The sequence below is a fragment of the Poecilia reticulata genome, linkage group LG15 (assembly GCF_000633615.1).
Source record: "Poecilia reticulata strain Guanapo linkage group LG15, Guppy_female_1.0+MT, whole genome shotgun sequence".
Taxonomy (NCBI): Eukaryota; Metazoa; Chordata; class Actinopteri; order Cyprinodontiformes; family Poeciliidae; genus Poecilia; species Poecilia reticulata.
In genome coordinates this window covers 15,548,819-15,570,293 of record NC_024345.1, presented here as the reverse complement: position 1 = coordinate 15,570,293, position 21,475 = coordinate 15,548,819, and the positions used below count along the sequence as shown (strand labels likewise).

The 21,475-nt window shown below is 37.4% G+C and overlaps 2 protein-coding genes across 4 annotated transcripts; one reads left to right on the top strand and one right to left on the bottom strand.

The window, feature by feature from the left end:
- The first annotated feature begins 395 nt into the window (after positions 1-395).
- On the top strand, positions 396-6,004 carry lrit2 (leucine-rich repeat, immunoglobulin-like and transmembrane domains 2). 2 transcript variants are annotated; one of them, XM_008429535.2, is made up of 4 exons: positions 397-561; positions 768-1,558; positions 3,025-3,770; positions 5,242-6,004. In XM_008429535.2, exons 1-4 carry the CDS (start codon positions 452-454, stop codon positions 5,266-5,268), a joined length of 1,674 nt encoding a protein of 557 aa, XP_008427757.1. In that variant the 5' UTR covers positions 397-451; the 3' UTR covers positions 5,269-6,004. The 2 variants fall into 2 exon arrangements, with proteins under 2 accessions (XP_008427756.1, XP_008427757.1); XM_008429534.2 differs by lacking the exon at positions 5,242-6,004 and having other exon boundaries at positions 396-561; positions 3,025-4,201.
- Positions 6,005-8,842: 2,838 nt separating this feature from the next.
- On the bottom strand, positions 8,843-21,475 carry cdhr1a (cadherin-related family member 1a). 2 transcript variants are annotated; one of them, XM_008429532.1, is made up of 17 exons: positions 21,334-21,475; positions 20,696-20,791; positions 20,296-20,441; positions 20,165-20,215; positions 19,351-19,440; positions 19,155-19,241; positions 18,479-18,595; positions 18,060-18,203; positions 17,359-17,437; positions 17,104-17,204; positions 16,693-16,896; positions 15,881-16,033; positions 14,939-15,103; positions 14,042-14,109; positions 11,150-11,378; positions 10,796-11,053; positions 8,843-9,866 (listed from the first exon to the last, which is right to left on the bottom strand). In XM_008429532.1, the coding sequence occupies exons 1-17, from the start codon at positions 21,392-21,394 to the stop codon at positions 9,306-9,308; spliced, it is 2,610 nt and encodes an 869-aa protein (XP_008427754.1). In that variant the 5' UTR covers positions 21,395-21,475; the 3' UTR covers positions 8,843-9,305. The 2 variants fall into 2 exon arrangements, with proteins under 2 accessions (XP_008427754.1, XP_008427755.1); XM_008429533.2 differs by having other exon boundaries at positions 9,781-10,602.

The window sequence follows — 21,475 nt, the reverse complement described above, 5'->3', positions numbered from 1 at the left end:
AATTAAATTACACATTATTTGGTGAAATCCATAGGCAGCTGGTTGCACTGAATTTTATTTAGGGTAATCAGAGGAAAAGTGGCCAAACTGAAAAGAATGCCTCATTTTTTGGCATTTTATTTATAAAAATGTCTGAAAGTCATAAAAGAAGATAGCAACCAATATTCCCCAATATTTTAATGTGACAAAATGTGGGAAAGTTCCAATGTAGTTTTAGAGAAAAATAGGCTTGCGCACTTATCAACAGTTATATTTCTGTACTATTTCTATACAATTCCTTGCAGTTCTACTTTCCCTGACCTACATGACTGAGCTGATGCCAAAGCTGATACCCAAGAATTAGACGTTCCTCCTTCCTGAACATGTCAGGGATTAAGTTTAATAGGCTTCTGTTGTCAACTGCCATGGGCATCTCTTTACCACGCACACAAACCGCAGACCGTCACGGACTATGGACACAATGATTTACCTTCTGGTTGTAATGTTAATAAAAGCTGAACCATGTAGAAGTTATGCTCGATGTTTAAGTGGGTGCAGCTGTATTGATGACCGTCATGGAAGGTAAGACCGGATTTCATTTGGCACTGTCTTCCTATTATTTTGATGTGCTTATCTGTCTCCGTAAGTGGGTCTGGGATTTCTAGACGAGTTTTGCCAAAAAAAAGGAAGAGATGAATAGGAATACTCTACCAGTGGTAATCTAGTGACATTCAGTCATTTGTATAAAAGAAAAACTATTTTAGTTGCTCAAATACGCTTTTCCGCAGGTCACTCATATGTATGGAAGAAAGCGCCTTCGGGGCCATTCCCGACAACCTTCCAGACGATTTGACCAAAATACGGATAGAAAAATCTCACTTCACTGAAATCCCCAGGGGAGCTTTTTCCAAAACACGCGCAGTGGAAAACCTGTGGCTGAACTTTAACGACATCACAGTTATAAACTCAAAAGGTCTGGAGGGTTTGGGGAACCTAACCGAGCTCCGTCTGCAGGGGAACAAGCTGCGATCAGTACCATGGACAGCGTTTGAGGGTACGCCGAACCTCAAGATCCTGGACCTGAAGCACAACCAGCTGGACGTCCTCCCGGAGCACGCCCTCAAATTTCTACCAGGGCTCACATATTTAGATGTATCCTTCAACCAGCTCACGGTCATATCGAAGGAGGTCTTCCAGAACTGGCCTCTTTACCAGAAAATACAAAATGCAGAGGAGCGGGATGTCACCGCGTCCAGGACGAACGTCGTCCTAGCGCTGCACGACAACGCCTGGCTTTGCGACTGCCGCCTGAAGGGCCTCGTGGAGTTCATCGCTTCCTTGAGTCCTCCGATCATACTGATGAACTCTTACCTGACCTGCTCAGGGCCGGACTTTAGGGCGGGCAAGTTCTTCCACGAGATCGAGCTGCAGGCGTGCACGAAGCCAGTGGTCAGCACGCCAAAGGCGAACATGAGCCTGCCTCTGGGATCCAACCTCACCCTGCACTGCTACGCCAAGGCGAGGCCGGACCCTGCTGTGTGGTGGACATATGGTCTGAAGATAATCAGAGGATTTCATGGTAAGAGTGTGATGGACTGTCAGCTACACTGCAGCTAAGGCGATAAAATTGTGTGAAATTAGATACTTAAACTTACATTTTAATCACAAACATATAATGTTTATGCCTGGAAGAGTTACATCTGGATATTTGGTATTTATAATAATAAGCGCCATGCTGTGAGACCGCTCTACATTGCCATTCATTTAAATTGTTGGATTGAAGTGCAGCTGTTTACATAATAATGTCGGTTCATGGTGTTACAGAGTAAAGCTAATTTCACTTGACCTTTAGACTGGAAAGATTCCTGCTGTCCAAGACTTTACACAAGAGTCTGTGTCCAGTGCATTGTTACATTTTCATTGTTTGATTGGCTGATCTCCAAAGCTCTCTGCTGGAGAACTGCAACATTCTCCAATGTAACAAATTATGCAACTGCCACAAGAGATACATTTACTATGAGGAACTCACACATCTTTATTAGGGGAGCTGATCCTCACCACTTTGGTCCGCCAGCTGAGATTATGAGTTGATGCCCCTCCCAACATTTGATTCTAAGCATTACTACTTAAACAATTGCAACAGCATGGAATTTTGCTCTGTCACATAGAAAACATGATGACTAACCATAATAGGTGGTTGCAGTCTATGTGAACTGATATTCATAACTTCTAGCATAATAGAAGATTGTAGATTTTTAATTATAGATGCTGTTGATTTTTCTAAAATGGTGTCAAACATGAAAATTTGAATTTCACATTCATTTTCTTTAACTATAGAGGTTTCTTAGTTTATCCATTTTACTGGCACAATATAAACACTCTTACAGTATCAACATAAGTATCTGCAGTAGCATTATTCGGCAATGTTGCTTTATTTAAACTAACCTACCAAAAGAAAATTAGACCCTCAACATAAGACAAGAGCTGAGCAGCAGCATGTTCTGCATCCAATAAACAACTAACCCTGCATTAGTTGCCTAGTTGCCCTCCCCAAACAAAGGGAAATATTGCTAAAAACATTTAAAGCAGATCTTATCTTCATTAGGAATAAAGCTATTGTTTATTAATCAAATTATAGCATACCTGTTGTCATTTGCAGCCGTTTTCATAATGGTCAAGCAAATGATGAATAGCATCACCATCCATCCATTTACATTTCACGCAAGTAATTATAGGAAGGCACAAATTCAAATTTAAAACTGCATCTGATTTAAAATGAAACAGCTGAAATGTGGAAAAGTATATTTTTGTCGTACAAGCTACATGCAAGAATTTTTAGAGTTTAAAATTCAGCTACATTATTTAACATAATTTCCAATTGATTTTTAAATTTGGGCCTTTCACTTTAATGGAATCCTTGAGAAGAAGGTCGCTTCATGAATTTCCAAATGAATCTTTAAATAATTTTGTATGTATTATAGAATATTTTTGCCCTGCAGAAATGTTAAGTAACTACTCATATATATTCTTTTGTTGTTTTCTCAGAGTCCCAAGAAAGAGTTTCCGATGACACCATCAGATCCCACCTGGTGATTCCTTCCCTTAGTGCAGCAGACCGTGGGGTCTACACCTGCACTGCTGTGAACTTCATTGGGAACTCCTCGGCGAGCGTCCTCCTGGATGTCATCTCTGCTGACAGCGCCTCGCCGTCTCACGTCGCAGGCTTCCCAGCTGCATCGGGTGTTGCTGATCAAAATGTCTTCATTGACATTCGCATCGCCAAACAGACAGTGCGTGGCATCTCTATTGAGTGGTTCGCCGCCCTAGAACGACCCTCCGAAACATGGTTCACCATTCACTTTGGTCAAGCTGGTGATGACAAGAAAGAAATGACCTACATTGGGCCTGGAATTCACTCCTACTCCATCTCTGATCTGATGCCTGCCACCAAATACGAGATCTGTGTAACTCTAAAGAACCAGATGCCACGCCCAGGCCAGTGCATCGTGTTTGTGACAGGAACTGACATCACAGAGATGGAGCAGAGGGAGAAGCTAATCCACATAGTGGTGATAGTTTTAGCCATGGTGCTGGCCGTGCCGATAGGCATGTACGTCTGCACCACCGACACTCGAATTCCCTGCTACGAGGTCATCGTAGAGTCGTGGAAGAGACGGCAGAGAGAAAGCAACTCGTCTGGGATGGAACGGGAAAGACAAGGCACTTTTGACAGCCTGCAGGGCGCCAGTGATGAAGAGCTGGTCAATAAAGATTTCAATGACGACAGAAAGGTGAGGAGGAGGTCTGAAGACAGATTGCGTAAAGGCAGAGGTGATCAGAGCAGACTTACCGCTGAACTATATTGAATTAAACATACAAGTTGACATTAAACATGTCAACTTGGAACCAAAATCCCTCTTTGAATACACAGATGTACTATAATTTAGATGTTTGGGAAGTTAGAATTTTTGGAAAAGCATTACAAAAAATAAGATTTTCAAAAGCAACAGATGTAAAATAAATGACAAAGCCAAATAAATTATATTAAATCATGCTTTTATTTGGGAAACTGATTAAGTATTCAGTTGAAATCTTTTATGGGCAGCTGCAATATTTCACAATTCAATTATGCAATTCTGAAATTATTTAGGTCAAGCTATTCTATTCACGGGTAAAAATTACATTTTCACAGTCTGAACACAGCTCTGGAAAAAAATGGAAAGCCCACTGCACTGAATACCACTGAAAACCTCCTGCTTATTCCACCAAAGATTGATTTCTGAACTCTTCCTGAGTTAAAACATTAGTATTTTTGTTTCTAAAAGAACATGGACTTGTTTTCTTTGCATTATTTTAGGTCATTATTTAGGTTATTTTGACCATTTCTCATTTTCTGCAAATAAATACCAAATTGAAATTTCTGAGACATGTTGTCTGTAGTTCATGCAATAAAAGAACAATGCTTGTTTTACTCAAACATGTACCTATAAAAAGTTAAATCAAAGAAACTGATCATTTTAAGTGGTCTCTTAAGTTTTTTTTCCAGAGCTGTATACCTGTCAAGCCAAAAATGGAGTCAGAGGTAACTTTTAATATTAATGTGTTTTAAGTATATTTAAGTTTTGCACATTTTAAGTTTAGCAACTCCAGTTTTCCTTGATTAGTTTCCAGCACATCTCTCTACTGATGAGTCAGAGTAAGGACATGTTTAGGACATAATAGCTAATGTAATTAGGTTGCTCTTCCGAAAACATTTTCAAATGCTTTAGTTGGGGATCAATGTCCAATTATCATCTCCAAAAGCCACAAGATGGCATTTTCCTCTGCTCTCTTCAGTGGATATAGTGTAATATTTCACTTTCTCTTTACTGTTTACCTGTTGGCGGTCATAATGTTATGGCTTTTTCGGGAACTCAATGAAATAGGATCTTCACATGTGCTCCTGTTTATATGAAGAATAAATAGGATTTTATTTATCCAATTTAAAATATAAATAAAGTCCTTCGGTTTTTCAAAATGCCAACTTTTATTTCTTTATTAATTTTGAAAAACTACATTCTTCACAATAATAATAATAATAATAATAATAATAATAATAATAATAATAATAATAATAATAGTAAATTAATACCGTATTACCTTGGGTAATTTTATTTACTATTTTAATCACATCTTTAATTCAGGCTAGTAATGTAGAAACAAACAAGCAAATAATAAAACTGTTTCATGGTTTGGTTTTAATTCTCTTTTTCTCCATTCCAGGCCAAGAAGGTTGTTGGAAAGATGTGAAAGATGACTGTTGGGTCACCAGTGTATTTCAAGGATTTGCAACAGTATAGAAAATGTACGCTTGTGTATATTCTAATGTGTGTATATATTTCTCATCATCATTTGTGAGTTGTTTTAATTTGGATTATCAATTTGCTTCTTTGACGATGATTGAGATGGATGGGAATAAACTTCTACTGTTTTTAGACATATTGATAGAGACATATAGATAGTGTAGTATTTCTCTAGATATTTGTCTCATAGAACGAATACATAAAACATCTAGCTGTGGTTTTATTGAAACATTTTATGTTTGTCTTCCTTTTGCCAAAACCTTCCTTCTTATTGCAGTAAAACAAGTATGGAATGATTTTTAAGAAATATTCAGTTTGATTTATCACTCGTGACTTGTACAAAATGTGTGTAAAATGTACTTTTCTTGAGTAAAAAACTACTTTCAAGCTTTTTCCACTATGGACCTCTGCTTAACATGAGGAAGAACACAATAAACATGAGGATTTATTGTATGGGCAGAGAACATTTCTCACTTTTAAAGATGTAATTTAGTTGACCCATTATTCGCAGGAAAAACACAACTGTTTGCAGCTCATTACAAAGCTATAAACACCGACTGACTGAAATAAAATAACTTATTTCAGCTACAAGCTTACTTTCTCACACTGACAAATAACTTTTCAGATTTCTGAGTTAATCTAATGATGTTTGTCAATAAAAGAAAAAGTCAGTTCTATCACCATTTCTTTATTTTTCCCCCTCTTTTTTTAAGCGTACATGTACAGTTATAAAAAAATACTAAATATCATGAGGTTAAATAGTCAAAGCAACTCTAAGTCAGGTATGGTTTTCATTAAACCCCCTATTCTGTAATTTGGTCTGATGTAGCTGTAAACGGGAAACTATAATTGACAAAAATGAAGGCTTTAAAATTGTGCGTAATTAATGTGTCTAACGTAGAGAACCGATGTACTAAATACAATGTACTTTTCAATAATAATGTAAATTATTGAATGTTACTTTGCATACTTCCTCCAGCTCTCTCTCTCTCTTGACTCCAAATTGCAGCTACATTTGCACTGACCGGCTGGGACAGATGGCACTTCGGATATGCAGCAGCCAATGGCATTGTTCATTTGACATAATACCCAAACACTTGCATCCTCTCTAACATCCCTCCCACCGTCACTTTATGATCAGATCAGACAAACCAACCCCCCCTGTCTCCTGCATTTTCCTCTGCTCTCTTCAGTGACGTAAAGAGATCAGTTCAGCCGCGCATGGATTCATTTAGGATCAAGGCTCAAAACAGCTGACTGAGATTGGCGGCTCTCATTTTCTGCTAGGCAGATGTTTTGTTATTGTTCATATGTGGTTATGTGATTTTGAGAGTGGTGTAAGGTTGCAGCCTTTTGCTGTAAAATCCTTGGTCTCCATATGACAGAAGAAAATGTCACTTTTATTATTCACCAGTTTAATTTGTTGTAGCCACTGCTGCAACTTAATATTCATTCATAACTTTATTTTTCAATATTTACTCTAAAAACATTACTTGTAGCTTAGTAGTTAAATGTATGGAGCTGGTAAACATTATTTGTCCGCCTACTGATCTCCAGTATAATTTCCAGCATCTAAGATAAACTTATAAGAGCTTGTTTTCATGCACACAGAACAACGCACACACACACATATACACACAGCTCTGTTAATGATTGAGTTAATCTTTCTTATCTAAGTCAAAGAATGCCAAGGCTCAAAAGTTATCCTTGATAACTTTTGTCAAGCTCAAAGGCATTTGAGCCTGACATCATGCGATTAACATGAAAGAAGACATTAACATTTCATCCTTATTACTTGAGTAATAAACACTTCTGACACATTTTTTTCTATACTTTTGCTCCCTTAAATCGTTGATGACCTGTTATAAAAATTTTATCTTTCCAGTTTAGCTTAATAGATTTAGACACACTCTAAGTACTAGAGTATAAAATGTTGATCTCTTATTTCATATTCACCTTTACTGGTGAAAATGTCTCATTAAGGATATAATTCTGATGGACATAAACAATGCAAATAAATAAGATGTCTTCACATTAAGTGAAATAAATATTTTTATTTTTTATCGAAAGCATAAATGTTTGAACAATAAAGAAAAAAATGTACTCACTGAAATACATACACTATAAAATGGTAAATACATCAAACGTGAATATTAATTTTAATGCGGTGCTTCACATCTGCACAAAATGTTCAAGACCTTCTTTGTTTGACCACTTTGACTTTCTTCCCTCTGATCCTTATGAGTTGAAGGACTATAAAATCTCTTGATATAAAATAGATTGTTTGCATGCTAAGCAAACAATATATTCCCAACAAAAAAGCTGTGTCAAATATGTCATGTCAGAGTTAACACATCATTCAAGAAAGAAGAGCTCAGTAATGTGATTGTTTGATCAACCACAACAAAAAAATTATAATTCATTTAGAATTAGGATTTCAACAAGAACAATAATACATATGGCAGTTTTTTTCCACTTATAAAAATTACATTATATACACATGAAATGAAACAGTTTCATATTTTAGTTAAACTTATAAGAGCTTGCATTCATGCACACAGAACAACGCTCACACACGTACACACACAGCTCTGTTACTGATTGAGTTCATCTTTCTACCTGTGCCAGTTTTATTAGCGATCTCATTACAAGGTGTAAAGAGCAACAGCTTGTTCTCATCTGGCTGGATTAAATAGCAGCAGTGATGGTCTGGTGATGATTAAACAATAAAATACATTTATTAGACTTGCCAAAAGGACATTGTGTTGAGATTGCTTAGTGAAATCCTAAAGAACAGTTCAGACTTTTTGTAGTGAGGTTATTAACTGTAATAGTTCCTTTATACTTGTATCCGAAAGCTGCCACATTAGTGAATTTGTAGAAAATAGAAAAAAAAAGTAACACTTTATTTGAAGGGGGTGAATAAGACTGTCATGACACTCATAAACATGACATAACTCCTGTCATGAACATGAATAAGCCTTCATGAATATTTATGACGGTTGTCATAAAGCGTCATTCGGTAAATTATGACACTTTTAATACAAAGTTGACATTATTCAAAATGTCTTTGTTATGACAACTTGACATTAACCAATAAATCATTACTGTTTAAACTTTACCTTTAATAACATAAAGTTACCTAATTTTTAAAGTGCAATCAGTAATACTTTTATAACAAATTTATATCAGTAATAATTTTTTGGTTAATGTCAAGTTGTCATAACAAAGACATTTTGAATAATGTCAACTTTGTATTAAAAGTGTCATAATTTACCGAATGACAGTCATAAATATTCATGAAGGCTTATTCATGTTCCTGACAGGTGTTATGTCATGTTTATGACAGTGTCATGACAGTCTTATTCACTCCCCTTCAAATAAAGTGTTACCAAAAAAAACCCCACTCCTTATATAGATGTGATGGTATTGGCCCAATTTATACCTCCTGATCCACTTCAATACCTGCTTATCTGCAAAGCATTGTGGCATTGATTTCTTTGTAAGAACTTTCAACAGAACTCCACCAGTAACTTTTTTACTGTGATTGTGCCTACTCTAGTAACATAACCAAACACATGGCAGATAAAGAAAACTGTAATTAAAACTTCAGGCAGAAGAAGAAAAACAATGCTTGCTTTTAACAAATACAGCGTGGGAAGATCAGCTGGTTTCCTCATTTGGAACATTTATATCTCTCAGAGCTCACGGTGATACAAACACTGTGTTGCTATTGAGGCTGTAGTGAAATGTTTGTATATGTTAAAGGCTTAAACAGCTGGTCAGATTTTCAACCTCTGCTATTGCATTTATTTCCACAGGTATGAAGAGTTTCTCTGTAAGCTGATTTGCTAAAATGAACTGAAGCTGGGAGTCCATCTAGCTGGCTGCTAGCATTCGTACATGCTGTTCTACAAACTTTCCATAGAGGAATAGAGGAACTATTACCAATAAAGAACCTCGCTTTACAAAATCTTAATCTCTTTACGTGTTATAAAGTGACGCCATCTTCTTCTGCTCCAGTCTCATCTTCAGTTCTGAAACTAATGCTTTGTTCACCGTGTCCCTTCTGTCTATCTTCGGCCTCTGTCTGGGTTTGGGGACCACGACTGCAGAGACTGTGGGTACGGTCCAGTGTCGCTCTCCTGGAACATAGGTGGGCGGCGGAGGGGGCAAAGAAGGTGCACAGGGCGGTGGAGGCCAGTGTCTTACAACAGTACTGAAATTGTTGTTGTAGTTGGCGTTCATCACATTCACCTCTGGCTCTTGCTGTTCCTCTTGAACTGTGAAATCCTCTCTTGGGGTCTCTGACGACTTAAATGGGCTTTTGAAGTTCCAGAACGGCTGCTTCGGTGGCCTTCTCCGGACTCTGCGGGTGGGCAGGATCCGATTGGACTTTTTGTTACGCAGGAATGTGGCGGTGGAGATGATGACTGTGACTATGACCACAAGGCTAATGATGCCAACGAGCATACCTATGATTTGTAATGAGTTGTTTCTATTCAGCTCTATAAATGATCCCAAAGGCCCCCCTTTCAGTTGAGTCTGTAAAAGAGCACAAGAAGAATTCAAATCCACGGGACTGAAATCACACAAAGATTTACTGTTCTGTAGGCCTGGTACTGATTGATTGGTGATATGTTCAGAGCTATAAATTGCTTATAGCTCTGTACTTTTGGCTTTGCTTTATACGCTTCTTCAAGGCGTCGAGTTGAGTTTTTCTTTAACTTTTTTTTAGGTTTTGACAAGACAAGATCAGAGAGGTTCATGGAGGAACCAATAGACCATTCAGCATTTGAAGGGAACAAAATTAGAATAACAGAAAAAACTTAAAAATATACTTTGAAAAATCCAATCCAAAAATTTTACAAGAACAATTCCTTGTCGTGCCATAATTAGAGTGATAAATCAAAACATAGGCGACAAACTTGAAAATTTTGAAAGATTGTGCTCCATTGTGTACTCTTTTACAGACCTGCTGTACTACAAAGTCCTCTGAAAACAAATAGCTGCAGATTCTTGGAACCACAGAGTGAAAACAACAGTGTTGCTGTGCTGATGATCTCAAGGCAAGCTTCGTTTACGGCACAGGCCTCCGTGCAATCTTTCTGATCTTGCCCTGAGGTTGTACACGGGTCTTTTTCACAGATTTCCAGTACATAGCTGTTGAAATGGCGATTGTTAGGCAGACAGCGAAAGTCACGAGGGTCAAACAAATCCCAAACACTGCCCCAGGACGTTTCCTTAGACCCAGGAAGTATGAGACAAATCTGGATTTGATCTGAAAACATCACAATTGCATCTATGAGACAATTGTGGCTGTAACTTTTCAAAAATATATATTTGAAGTAAATAAAGCACAGATCATTTCTAAATTTATGATTCACTTTAAAAGAGTCGAACTTTGAGGAAAACTATGAATGAGGAAAAAATAAATGTTTGCAAACTACAGACACACTTATTACTTGACTTACAGCTTCAGTGATATCAATCTTGACAACTGCAGTGGTGCTGAAGGACGGCTGACCCCGGTCACGAGCCTGCACTACCAGGGACCAACTGCAGTCTGTCTTCTTGGTAATATTCTGAATGATAGCCATTGACTTGATGTAGGACTTTAACTTGATTTCTCCTGTGTCAGCGTCTATGTCAAAGATGTTGTTGTCTGGCTCGGCCTTCATGATGGCGTACTCGATGACATTGTTGGGTATTTCTGCGTCGTCGTCCACAGCCTGTAGGGAAGCCGTTCTTACACACGGCAGTTGTTCCAAAAAGTACGTTTGACTGAATTTTAATTTATCTACATCAAGTAACACAACAGTGCATACCTCTATTTTCACTGGCGCTCCAATCACCATGGTCTTCTCCAGGAAGTTATTGTTGAAAGCAGGTGGATGGTCATTCAGATCCAACACGGTCACAAAAACTTCAGCCAGGCTGTACTTTCCCTCAGCGTCCTCTGCCTTCACGTAGAAGTTATACTTAGATCTCACCTCAGCATCCAGACTCGCCCAGGGCTGGGTGTAAATGATCCCGGATGTAGGCTGGATCAGAAACCTGCAAATAAATAGAGTCGAATAGAATTATTTCTTACTTTCCCTGAGTGTTTCAAGTAAACATGTTACTCTAATAAATTATTACAGTATGACGAGGTAATCTTAAATAACCTGGATTGGTATTGGAAACAAACAGAATGCCATAATTGGGACGTCCCCAGTGTCATTTCTTTTTAAACTTTAATAAAGTTCTAATCAAACATAACTAGAACTTTGCAAAAAAAAAAAAGATTCCACATCTTCATGATTTAACTGTGAATTAAAAGACAACATCTAAAAGTTAACTCTGAGAAGTTTGTGATTTATTGTGAAAACATGGGTAAGCGCAGCCAATTAAGAATACTGTACTGCTTCCTAGCAATTCAAAACACTTTGCAAATCTGTAAATCTGCAAAAAATCCATTTGAGAAAAAGAAACATTAATTTTGTTGAACTATTAAAATGTATGCAGATAAGTCAACCTCAAAATTTTAGAGATTATCATCAATTTACTTGAGCGTCACAGTCTAAGTGAGCTTTGTGTTGATATGAAACCCCCATCATCCATACTGCTGATCTGTTCCTGATGTGTACTGCAACAACCAAGTATTGTGAGCTAATTGTTAAAAAAAACAAATAACCATTTTAGCTTATGTTTTTTTTCTGAAATAGCACTGTCGTTTTTCATAAAAATTACAGTCAGTTTGGAATTAGGTCTTATTTACTGACTTGTTTGCTTGACTAACAGTGAATTTTGCTGGAGTTCAAGGTATACGCAGAAGCAAAGAGCAGTCTATTTTCTCCTCCAATCCCATTAAGAGATTAAAGCAGAACAAGGCTGATACGTACTGCGTTGCTCTCTGACATCCAAACCATCCACAACCTTCTGTGAAAATGTGTAACCTCTGAAATATGTTGTTCTAAAGCACGCCGTTTTAGCCTTGAAGGAACAATTTGTTAAAAGTATAACACAGGATAGATGTCAAGTGTTTTTTGATTAAACAAACATGTAAGCGTAAGTGTTCCAAATCTCTCGCTGATGCTTATTTTGGAAATCCTTTGCTCTGCCATGTGACATCACATATCGGCTTAAACTCATTACTGCAGAGCTTAAAATCTGCATCAAATACTAAAAAAAATATGAACCACATGAGATGGTTACGGAGAGCAGCCCTTGTTAACAAAGCTCATGTGTCGTAATGTGAGAGTTTGTTTTAATTTGTATTTTATAAAAAAAAAATCCAAACAAACAAAAGGACACATTTTCACTTTGAAAAGGGATTCCTGGTCCTTCATGTGAAGGGATTTTAAAGTAGATAGAAATTTGGTGGGCTTTCTTCTGTTCACAAAGGGAGAACAAAGACCCTTCAGATGTTTTCCTGGAAGTGGAAAACTAGAAGATTAATAAAAATCTAATTGAGGCAAGAAAACATCAGCGGATTCCCCAGGCTACAGCACTGAGAGGCATTGAAAGGAAAGACAGTTGTGATTTTTTTTTTATGTTTCTATGGCAACAGATATCTTTGCTGCTTCTTGTGTTTGTTCTAGAAATTTCCAGGTTCAGATCTGTTTAAAAGTTTGTGTTATTCAATTGCGAAAACATGACATTGGCAACAAAGGCCAATTGTTTTTGCTGTGCAAACAAATTCTCTCTTACTTCATCACACATAGTCAAAATACACAAAAAAGCCACAAAATGTAATTTTTAAAGTGCTTAGATGTTTGAGTACAAAACATAATGTATTTAATTCTTTTTACAAAATTCATCTAAATTAAAAACTCTTAATTTGGTTGCCAAATAAGACTGGCTAAGTAGCAATTGATGTGAATATTTATTCCCTTGCAAAGGTATTTATTCTCCGTAGGTTTTATCACATTTTGTGAAGTTACCACCACAAACTTCAACTTATTCTGTTGTGATTTAATGTACTACCCACGGTCGTACGGTCAACTTGCAAAACACTCTGAGAGGCATCCAGATAATTACCCTGAACACAACATCTACAAGGTGAAACATGGTGGTGGCAGCTTCCTGCTGAGAGGATTTTCTTTCTTTAGCAGGGACAGGAAAGCTGGTCTGATAGGTTTGATAGGAAGATGGATGGAGCAACAGGAGAACAGCCTTAAACATGCAGCCAGAACTACAACAGAATAGTTTAGATTGAAGCACGTGCAGGTGTTACACTGGCTAAGCAAGTAGAGATCTAAATCTATTTGAAAATATGTGGTAAGACTTGAAAGTGGATGTTTAACCGGGCCTGGTTCGAGCTATTTTGCAAAAGCGGGCAAATATTTTAATGTCCAGGTCTGCAAAACTAGTGGAGACAACTCCCCAAAGTGTTCAGCTGCGATTGTAGAAAAGTGTTTCAAAAATGTGTGGGCTTAGAGAGAGTGTAGGGGATGAGATGGAGTGGTGGATGGCTGGATTTATTTAAAAGCACCTCACATTTTTGGAATTTTTTTTAAATTTTTCTGAAAACCGTGTGTCCTTTTAATTCTACTTTACAATTATGCACTGCACTCCCATTTAATAGGCTTTAGTTATCTTAAAAACATGAAAAAGTTTAACTTCTTACTTGCGCAAGGTGACTACTTCATTGATAATGTGATGAATATGCTATAAAAAACGTCTACATGCTGTAATAAAGCAGAACTAAATTTCTTACAAATCTTGGCAGTACTCACATTTCAGCCCCCGATCCATAGATGGAGTATTTGACTTCACCCCAGGGTCCTGAGTCTGGGTCTAAAGCCTGAAAACAATCACCAGTGACACATTAGCAAGAGGAAGAAAGAAAAAATGGTGTGCTTGCACTGATTATATTAGCGGAAGAAATTCCTTACACTCAATAGTTACGTTTTTTTCATAAAAAGAGAATCTCATTATATTTATGCTTTGAATAGTGAAAACTCAACTCAATTTGCTGGATAAACCAGTCATGATGTTGCAGGGGTTAGGCCTGAAAAGAGAGCCTTTTTGATGACAGAATATTATCCTGGGCTTCGGCTAATCTGTCTGTCTGCAGCTGCTGGGAGGTCTGTTCAGTGTCTCCATGTGTCCAAGGTCACTTGCTGGCTGTTCTTTTATCTGATTGAAATTGCCAGGGATCAAGGCAAAGAGCCTGTGTGGTGTTTGCTCAAGGCCAGGACTTATTAGTCGGACTCCCTGTGGCTTTTGATCTGATATGAACCGGCAAGGGCAGAGGATGTGTTACGGCAAACATCAATCATTTCAGTGTGTCCTTTAAAGTTTTTTGTCTTACACATGGACATATTTTTGCAGCTCTATGTCCTGCTACATGTTGGGGGCTGAGTAGAGGAGGGGGGTGGGGGGGGGTGAAGCCAGGGAATTTGCTGTTACACAACAAAATGAAAGTGATAGCCATCTGGCAGCTTACCTCGCCTAGCTTTTATCTACATGATTTCACATATTATCCCAACCCCCACAGGCCCAAAGAGTCTACATTTAGAGAATTAAAGGGCCCTGTTGAGCATTTTGTCCAAATCACCACTGCGTTATAGCTCTGAGTGACGTATGTCCACGCTGGCATGTATTTTTAGACGAGGCGAGAAGTCGCTCACCGTGACCGACACCACATTTGAGCCGCCGGGTGAGTTTTCGGGAATTCTGGCGATGTAATAGTCCGAGGAAAATTTGGGAGCGTTGTCGTTGGTGTCCAGAAGGTGAATGACGATGTGTGCTGTGGCGCTGAATCTCTCTGGAGTGTCAATCTCAACTGCGAGCAGCTGAAAAAGACAAAAACAGCTAAGAAATATTTTTGACTTCAAAACAGTTGTTTTAGGCTACGGCAGGAAGAACATTTTATTGAATATGTTAAAGTTTTATCAGTGAATATATTGTAATAGGAGGGTGTACATAAAATTCTCACACGATGTCGGTGACAGGGCTTGTAATCTGCAAACACCAATAGCTCATAATTTTGTTCAGTAAAGTGGAATGACAAGAAGCATTGAACCTCCTCCAAACATGGTGTGTGCAGTCACATCCAAGCATTCATTTTGGTCTCACCCAATCAGACTACAGTTTCACAGTATTTCATTGAGGACCATTGGGTTTAACTATATTGCTTTTTGTTTTCATAAAAAGCTGTTTCTGCTAACTTCAGATCTTTTCACAGTTCTTTGTGAGTGGTCTTTGACTCATGGGCAAATTTTCTGAAAAGTCCAGATTAACCTTTTTGTAGCCCATCAAATAAGTCATAACCAGCAGACATTGTTTACACTGGCAGGGAATAGGACTGTCTTCTAAATCCTGATAGATTCAGGCGTCTTCTTGTCTCTTGTGCGAATTTATATATCTTCTTTGCTTCCTGTGAAATTATTCCTTACTGTTATTTAACTTTATTATGTCTAATCTTATTTATGGACCTGATTGCTTCTATTGTGTGTTGATCACTTAGGTTATCAATTATATACATTTATGTCTGTAGTCTTGTCAGAACAAATGTCTATTTAAGAAAACATTTGTACTTTTCCCACCATATTTTGTTGTCAAGAGGTTACCTTGTATGTTAGAAAGTGATGCTTCTCATAGTCCATCGCAGCAGAGTCCTCCACTAAGATTGTTACTTGGGCCTCATTGAGTACAGTCTGGGGGACGGCTCGCAGCATTCGTCCTGGTCCAATCAATCTTAGATTAAATTTGGCATTTGCACCCTGCAGGAACGTGAACATGCATCAACATGCCATTCAAAAATCCAACACTTTTTATGCTCGACAAACGGAACAATCTGAGTTGCATGCTGTCTTTCCTGTTCAAGTAAAAGCTTTTTGTCCTTAATTGCTATAGTAATAAGAGTTAAACCACTCGGATAACAGCTTAAGTAATAATACCCGGAGTGAAACATGATGTTAGTGGACATAAAGAGTCTGCTCTTGTGAGAGCATTATCATGGAAAATCCATCCAGCATCATCCAGCGATGCAGCTTTTAAAAACAAAAGGCGCTTGCGTAAGTTGACAAATGGCACAGCACGCACCTTTCCGTTTCTATCGACTTGATTTCAAACGCATGGGATATTAATGGGGATGGTTTTTGATAATGGTAGGCTTACAGCTCTTTCTTGACAGCATGGCACTCTCCTAAGCACACAGTCATTGTTGATTAAACCTGCCTCTGATTAGATAACAACATAATACTTTCACAAAATTAGTATCATTATATAACAAATCAGACAAGGCAGTCTGGAGTGATGATGATGATGATGATGATGATGATGATGATGATGATGATGATGGTATTTTATTGTTAATACTGCATAATAATATCTGCTGTGGTAATATTTCTATAACAATTTTCTGCAAGGGATCTCCTACCTTATCAGAGTCATTAACTGTGATTTTCAGCCCCCGGAGTATTTCTCCCTCTGGTGGATGCTCGTACATGGTCAACTCAAACATATTCTGTGGGCCATTCTCCCCATAAAAGGTTGGGGGATTATTATTTAAATCCACCACACGTATCACCACTGTGGTCACTCCGTAGTCCAAATCTTTGGCTTCTGGACTTATTTCTGTTGCCTGTCCAAGGTGACAATATTGGGTGAGTTTGTTTGCACAACATAAACATAGAACCATCTATTTGTCATCTGAGTTGCTATCTCAAGTCACAAAGGAGCAAAATGCTCAATGAAAGCAAAACTAAACAGTAATATCATAATTCACAGAGCTTGAATGTTTGCTTTCTTTATAAGTTAAGAAAAATGTGTTGATTGGAACTTGCATTACCCTGACTTTAATGTTGAAGATTTCTCTCTTCAGATGAATGGGAGCAACCAGCAGGGAGATGCAACCGCTTGTCTTGTTAATGCCAAAAACACCATCATCACCTGGAGAGACGGGGGAAAAAACGCAGATAAACACTTATTTATTTATTTATTTATTTATTTATTTATTTATTTATTTATTTATTTATTTATTTATTTATAATTCTTACTATAAATAAGAATTATTCCCCTGCAAATTTTTGCTGTGAATGCTCACCCTCTTCAAATGAATAACTGACTGGATTTGGGTTTCCCACATCTCCATCTTCAGCACTGACTGTAAATATTTTAGATCCCTGTCAAAGAAAAAAAAAACAGAGAATCATTTAGAAATATACAAGTTTAAAATTATATTTTGATATCTAATGAACTATGGTACTTTAAAAATTGATATAATGAAATTAGTTTTGTAAATCTAAATTTTACTGAGATTCAGAGTGAGCTTCTAAATTCTACAAAATAAAATCTGTTTGTAATTGCGATACTTTTTCAGACTGCATTTGTCCCTCTTTCTTCCACACTGCTATGCTTTTCAGTCCACTCAGTTCTGACTTTAAATGTTTTAAGCACTGACTTTTAGTGGTTTAACCTCCTCATGGACGGTGTCAATGACTGTCAAGTCAGCTATCTTTCCCATTATTGCATCGGACATTTCTAGTATATTTTGCCGTTGTGATCTTTTCTAGTAGCTTTCATAAGCTCAACAAGTACATTTTAAATACATCACAATGTGTGTAATGAATTTATTTAGCAAATTAGTTTCACCTTTTCAATTGAGTTAATTAGCACTTTTATATGTCAAAACCTTAGAACAAATATGAGTGCTTTATGCATAGTGTTATAACGACAAATTATAATAAGAATGTGGTGTGATTATGTGTTTCATTCAAAGTTTTTGGGAGATGTTTTGACACTCACTGGCACCGAGATTTCGTAAACATAGCCAAAGTAGGGGGTTCCAATAAAAAAAGGCGGCGTGTCTTGTGCATCAATCACATTGACAGTGAGCGTCGCAGTGGATGACATGAATTGTTCCTTGTCATTCAAGTTGCCTCCCCCGTCCTGAAACAAACACATTGAGATGTTCAAACAACTATTTATTTCCTAAAATTCATTCATTTTTAAATAATAGTTTCATCAAATAATGCTTCGTTCTTTTCTATTGCATGACACTATGAACCCACTTTAATAGCAACTTGAAATGATGGCACGTTGTAAAACATCCTGCAGCTGAAGGTTTAACTTATTCAAAACTACTCACAGTCAAAACAGCTTCATCCAGTGAGGAAAGCGTTGAAGTGCAAGTCAGAAATAATCATTTTTGATCAAACTTGTACCTTTGCAATGACAGTAACAAAGTGTGTCTTTGTTTTCTCATAATCCAACGTTTTTCCAGATTTGATACGGAGGACTCCGCTGTTTATGTCAATCGCAAACAAACTGGAGTGTGGTGACTGTAACACAGGAAAGAGCAAAAACAAAACCAGAAAAAAACAAAAACAAGATTGAAATCTAGTCATACAAGCCTGTTACTGAAAACCCTTAGAAATTATAACACACATGGAGGTGGTCAGTTGGAAGAATAATACAAATTCTCCGCAGCTGTTTTAATTAGCCAACATCTCTGTATCTGTCGATTTGAATGTACTAAACCCCATGTGATTATAGACATAGCAGACTGTAGAACACTGCTATAACCAAATGTGAACGCTCCGCATTCATCTCTGTCTGTCTGTCTGTCACATTAAGGCCAGCTGTTCTGTAGTCCCAATAGCCCAAAGTGCAAACTAGCACTGCCCACCACCCACTGCCAAAGCAGCCCTCTAATCTATCAGTACCTGACTCTAATGTGATTGTGATGTAATCCCTGCTTTCAAAATAACACCACCACATGCAAGCAAATGAACAAATGTGAATGTACAACAACATCTGATTGATATTAACCAGAAAAGAGCTTCATCTACACTTAGAGTTGGTCATGCAAATCAACATTACTTAGTTCATGAGTCATACCTGGAGATGGTAGGTAACTGAGCCTCCAGAGCCCGTGTCTCTGTCCACAGCCTCCACTTTGTAGATACTTCTACCAGATTCAGTTGTCTAAAGTTCACAAAGTGGACAAAGACATGTTCGCATTTATGTGATCACATTATGAGACAAGAATCTCTTTTGGTTATGAAACTAAAACTCAGACATCAGTTTATCTTACTTCCAACACATCTATGATTGCAGGCATGTTTTGGAATTCAGGCTTTTCATCATTTGCATCCGTCACAAATATTGTGACTCGTTCAACAACCTGGAAAGAATAATTAAAAAAAAAAGGATATCTGATTTATTTTAAACAGCAACCAGACTTCATCCTGAAAACCATCCACAACATTAAACCTACTGAAGGGTGAATTAAGCAACACTTAATATCTTGGGTTACTCAGGTATTCTGCTGATATATAATTGTCACAAACATGTAGATTTTTACTGTGATTCAAGTCAACTAACATAATTACAAAAGATACATGATGGAATTGGTTAATGTTCAGTTTGACTGGCCTTGAATGTGAACTGGATGTTGGGAAATCATAAACCTGATTGTTTTTCCAATTTGTGAACTTTACCCAAGACTTTCCAAGTCACACTAGTAATGCTTCTAGTATGTTTTTGGATGTTGAATATGCAATTGTAGAAAAAACTTTGATATTTTTCTTGTCATTGAGGTGTTTAATATAATGAAGAAAAAAAAATGGAATGCTGTTAATTGTGGTTCTTAAACAGAAATTATATTCAGGTATAATAGCAAAATCAGAGCACTAAAACACCAGAGATCTGAAATCATGCAGAAAACTCTGATCAGTGCACCTCTAAGATTTACAGAGTACACATGCCTGATAAAAATGTAATTGTTGAAAAGCTGCCGTTATTCCAAATAGTTACAGAAGGTGTCTAAAAACCCTCCAAGTTTCTTATATCAACGACATTTCTGGCAAATGGTTTGTTTGCTTGATTAGTTATTTTTCTTTAAATACCTTGCTTCTTCCATCGGTGATGCTGATATTAACATCAACTGAATCTTGTTTCTACATTAAAAGAAAGAAAAAGACCTTTTGTGAAGGTTCAACAATGCTTGTGTGGATTTATGTTTCAGTTTTGAGCTTACCTCTCTATCCATTGTTTCCACTAATGTAATATTTCCTGACTTTGGATCTACCCTGAAGTACTCCTTTGACCCTGGGTCAAAGGAGAGACCATACCTCACCTCCTGGCCTTCAGGGTCTGTGCCGTTAAGTTGATAGATTTGTGTACCTAAAGGAAGAAAACACTACATCATAAATCACAGTGATAAAGTTTTCTGACTGATAGAAGGTGAACCACATTCACTACGATCAAGCAGATTTTCACATCAACAGATGGTGACGGCAGACGGACAGGGCATTTAAACGAGCTGTCCAACTATCAAAGGTTATTTAGCATTCTGAACTCTCAGACACCAAAGTTCCCAAAGCCTCTAACTGGACTGTCATCATTTTAGAGAGGTGGATGAGTGGGGTCTGACTCACCAACAGGGGTATCCTCAGAGAGGCTGAACAGGGCCAGATTCCCGTTGTTGCTGGATGGGCCATTGTCGTAGAAAGAGGGAGCGAAGTCTGCCTGAGCTGAGGATGGAAGCATTATTCTACCAAAGTTTGTGAAAAGAAATGCATTGCAAAAGATTTTTTTTTTGGATTTAGCCTTAATCAGAAACTGAAGCTCCTTAAACTCTTGAATGTTTATTTTTCCTTTCTTTCATTCGTTAATTTTGCAGCTAATCTTATGTGATATACATAAATATACACATTTGTTTTCAAGTCCCTTTGACTGGGATTACAGCTGGGTTACGTCAGCCTGCTTAGCTACCTCATCTAAACATAGTCAATACATTTTTACAAAATCTATTTAGCATATATCTACAAAAGTAATCATAGCTGCACCCCTTATATCTTAATTTGACAAATTAATTAATATATTGAAATAAGCTTAACATTTATAAACAAAAAAAAAACCACACAAAACTTATGATTATAAATTCGTAAATACAAAAAAAATCTATTTAAATGAAAAAAATCCACCAAATAATCACACCAGAGACTCTTGAAAGCTTCAACAATCTCATCTTATCTAATCACCTTCATGTTGACTATTATTGAAGAAAACTTACCCAAGCAGGTTTGCACAAACACAAAAAGCAGAGGCAAATTAGAAATCTCCACATTCTTCATCCTACAAAATGAAGTAACGAAGCCGCACCATGAAGACAGCTCTGTTGAGAGTCATGCAGGCGCAGCTCGCAAGGTGTTTTC